Consider the following 2,500-nt stretch of genomic DNA (forward strand, 5'->3'; position numbering starts at 1 on the left):
TATCCTATTAAAACCATATTGCATTGAAAAGTCCTAGATATTTAGTTTTCTTTAAGATATTAAATTGATACTGGACTCTTGATTTGTTCTGACTTGACTTGGTAATCTACATTTAGACTTGAGACTTGACATTAATGACTTGGACTTGACTTGGACTTGACTTGGTAATCTACATTTAGACTTGAGACTTGACTTGAGACTTGTGTCTCAAGACTTGAGACTGACTTGGGACTCGAGCAGACTTGACTTGGTCACTCCTCTGGAGGAAACTTGTTGTCTGACATGTTTGAAAGGAAAGTGCATCGAGTCAGAAACCTGCAGAAGGTTTTATGAGTTTTATGTTTCAAGTCTCTTCCATCCAGAGAGATTTCCACCAGCTCAGTCAGATTATCACAGACTGCAGGTGACCTTTGACCCACAGCTCTTTACCAACACTGATAATGTAACACACTGTCTGTCTGCCTGTCTGTCTGTCTGTCTGTCTGTCTGTCTGTCTGTCTGTCTGCCTGTCTGTAATTCACCCTCTACTGTTTGTCTTTCTAGTTTCTAATGAATTAATCTCTGTCATTTTACTGTAACATTTACTTTCCTGCACAAATGGATTCTAGTGAATCTATTAATTTATTAATGTATAAAATCCACTTAAAACCACTTAAACCACTTAAAAATTGTAACCAAATATCTTGTATTTTAACTTTCTGTCCCTTTAATGTTTTCCAGTCTCTTGATTTATATCCCAATGCTGCCACCTACTGGACATTTGTTGTTTCATCAGTCTGATGCAGCACTCGCAGCTCCTCCTGGTGGAGAGGAGGAGTTTGTCCTTTATTTGTGTTTGTCAGATATTGGGACAGTTAATTTAAAAAGTTGATCTAACTGCTAAAGCAGATTGTTTGGAAAAGTTATCAGAGTTCATTAATTTTCCAGTTCATGAAGAACAGATTCAAACCACCGTGCTCAGAAAACTGATCTTCAGTCAATCTCTGAAGGTTCAACTCTGGACGGTTGCTATAGCGACAGCATCAGGAGGACACCAGACATCACTCACAACCATCTGTCAGGAGAAAGAAAGAAGGGAAGAGAAAGAAAGAAAGAAAGAAAGAAAGAAAGAAAGGAAACAGACTCGTACAGTAACACGGCTCAGCAGTGATGTCAGCAGGAGTCAGGAAGTGGAAACAGAATCTCCAGCCTCAGATATTTTAACTTTATTGACAGTCGGCACTTTAACAGCAGAGAAGCAGGAGTGTGAGAGCGATGTTGCTCTGCTGGCTCTAAAGGTTTCAGCCTCGTGACAAGTCCTGTTCTTTCTGCCGCTTCCGTGTTTAAAACGGCACCAAACACTACAATACCCATGATCCTTAGAGGCCGTTACTATGGTGACAGCACAACAAACCTGCAACGCCGATTTGTACACTCTCCAGGTCCAAAACCCTGGACCAAGGTGTTCAGTCTGGTTGTGATGGTCTGTCTTGTAGACTAGATCTAGGTGAACTTTGTCCCGCCCGCATCACAAGGCGACGCGGCGACAGGCTCCTGCTCTCTGAGCTCTGTGATTGGACGACTCGGATGATCAGTAGTCCGTCCTCCTGATGTTCCGGTTTTTCTCTGGTAGTGTTTTAGATGCAGCTGCTGGTGTGAGCTGACGTGTCGTGAAGCGGTTCAGGTCGGTCGGGGTCTGGAACGATCCGAATCTCGTGTCATGTGACCCTGTGCACCTGAAACTCAATCGGGCTTTTTGCTTCCGGAACCGGGAAATAGCCACGCCCCCTCTTCAGTCCCAACTCTACTGGATCTGAGAAAACTGCTCTAACACCTGTCTGTCTCTCACCTGTCTGTCTCTCACCTGTCTGTCTCTCAGGTCTGGTGTCTAGCTCTAACACCTGTCTGTCTCTCTGCCTGTCTGTCTCTCACCTGTCTGTCTCTCAGGTCTGGTGTCCAGCTCTAACACCTGTCTGTCTCTCACCTGTCTGTCTCTCTGCCTGTCTGTCTCTCACCTGTCTGTCTCTCAGGTCTGGTGTCCAGCTCTAACACCTGTCTGCCTCTCACCTGTCTGTCTCTCAGGTCTGGTGTCCAGCTCTAACACCTGTCTGTCTCTCACCTGTCTGTCTCTCACCTGTCTGTCTCTCAGGTCTGGTGTCCAGCTCTAACACCTGTCTGTCTCTCACCTGTCTGTCTCTCACCTGTCTGTCTCTCAGGTCTGGTGTCCAGCTGTAAGTCCAGTCTGTCCTACCTGGTCAGTCGTCCTGAAGGTGGGAACGTTGCTGTCATCGCGGTGGGAGGAGCTCCAGAAGCTCTGGACGCTCGACCAGGAGCTTTAAAACTGCAGGTCACACACACACACACACACACACACACACACACACACACACACACACACACACACACAGTATCCAGTGTGTCAGGTCCAGCTAGCTAGCAGGAGATAGAAGCTCCTGGATTCACCAGGTTCCTCACACGTTCCTGACACGTTCCTCACACGTTCCTGACATGTTCCTGACAT

General features: G+C 46.1%; 2 protein-coding genes across 2 annotated transcripts in view; both read left to right on the forward strand.

The window, feature by feature from the left end:
* Nucleotides 1-2,500, forward strand: part of tsc22d4 (TSC22 domain family member 4) — a 90,386-nt gene that overhangs the window by 67,518 nt on the left and 20,368 nt on the right. The window lies entirely within an intron of this gene.
* Nucleotides 1-2,500, forward strand: part of mogat3a (monoacylglycerol O-acyltransferase 3a) — a 9,492-nt gene that overhangs the window by 4,066 nt on the left and 2,926 nt on the right. Inside the window, exon 5 of the mRNA XM_078282269.1 lies at nucleotides 2,196-2,326. Within this exon, the coding sequence (XP_078138395.1) occupies nucleotides 2,196-2,326 (131 nt within the window). The remainder of the gene's footprint in view (nucleotides 1-2,195; nucleotides 2,327-2,500) is intronic.

Source organism: Centroberyx gerrardi, unplaced genomic scaffold (assembly GCF_048128805.1).
Source record: "Centroberyx gerrardi isolate f3 unplaced genomic scaffold, fCenGer3.hap1.cur.20231027 Scaffold_54, whole genome shotgun sequence".
NCBI classification, from domain to species: Eukaryota; Metazoa; Chordata; class Actinopteri; order Beryciformes; family Berycidae; genus Centroberyx; species Centroberyx gerrardi.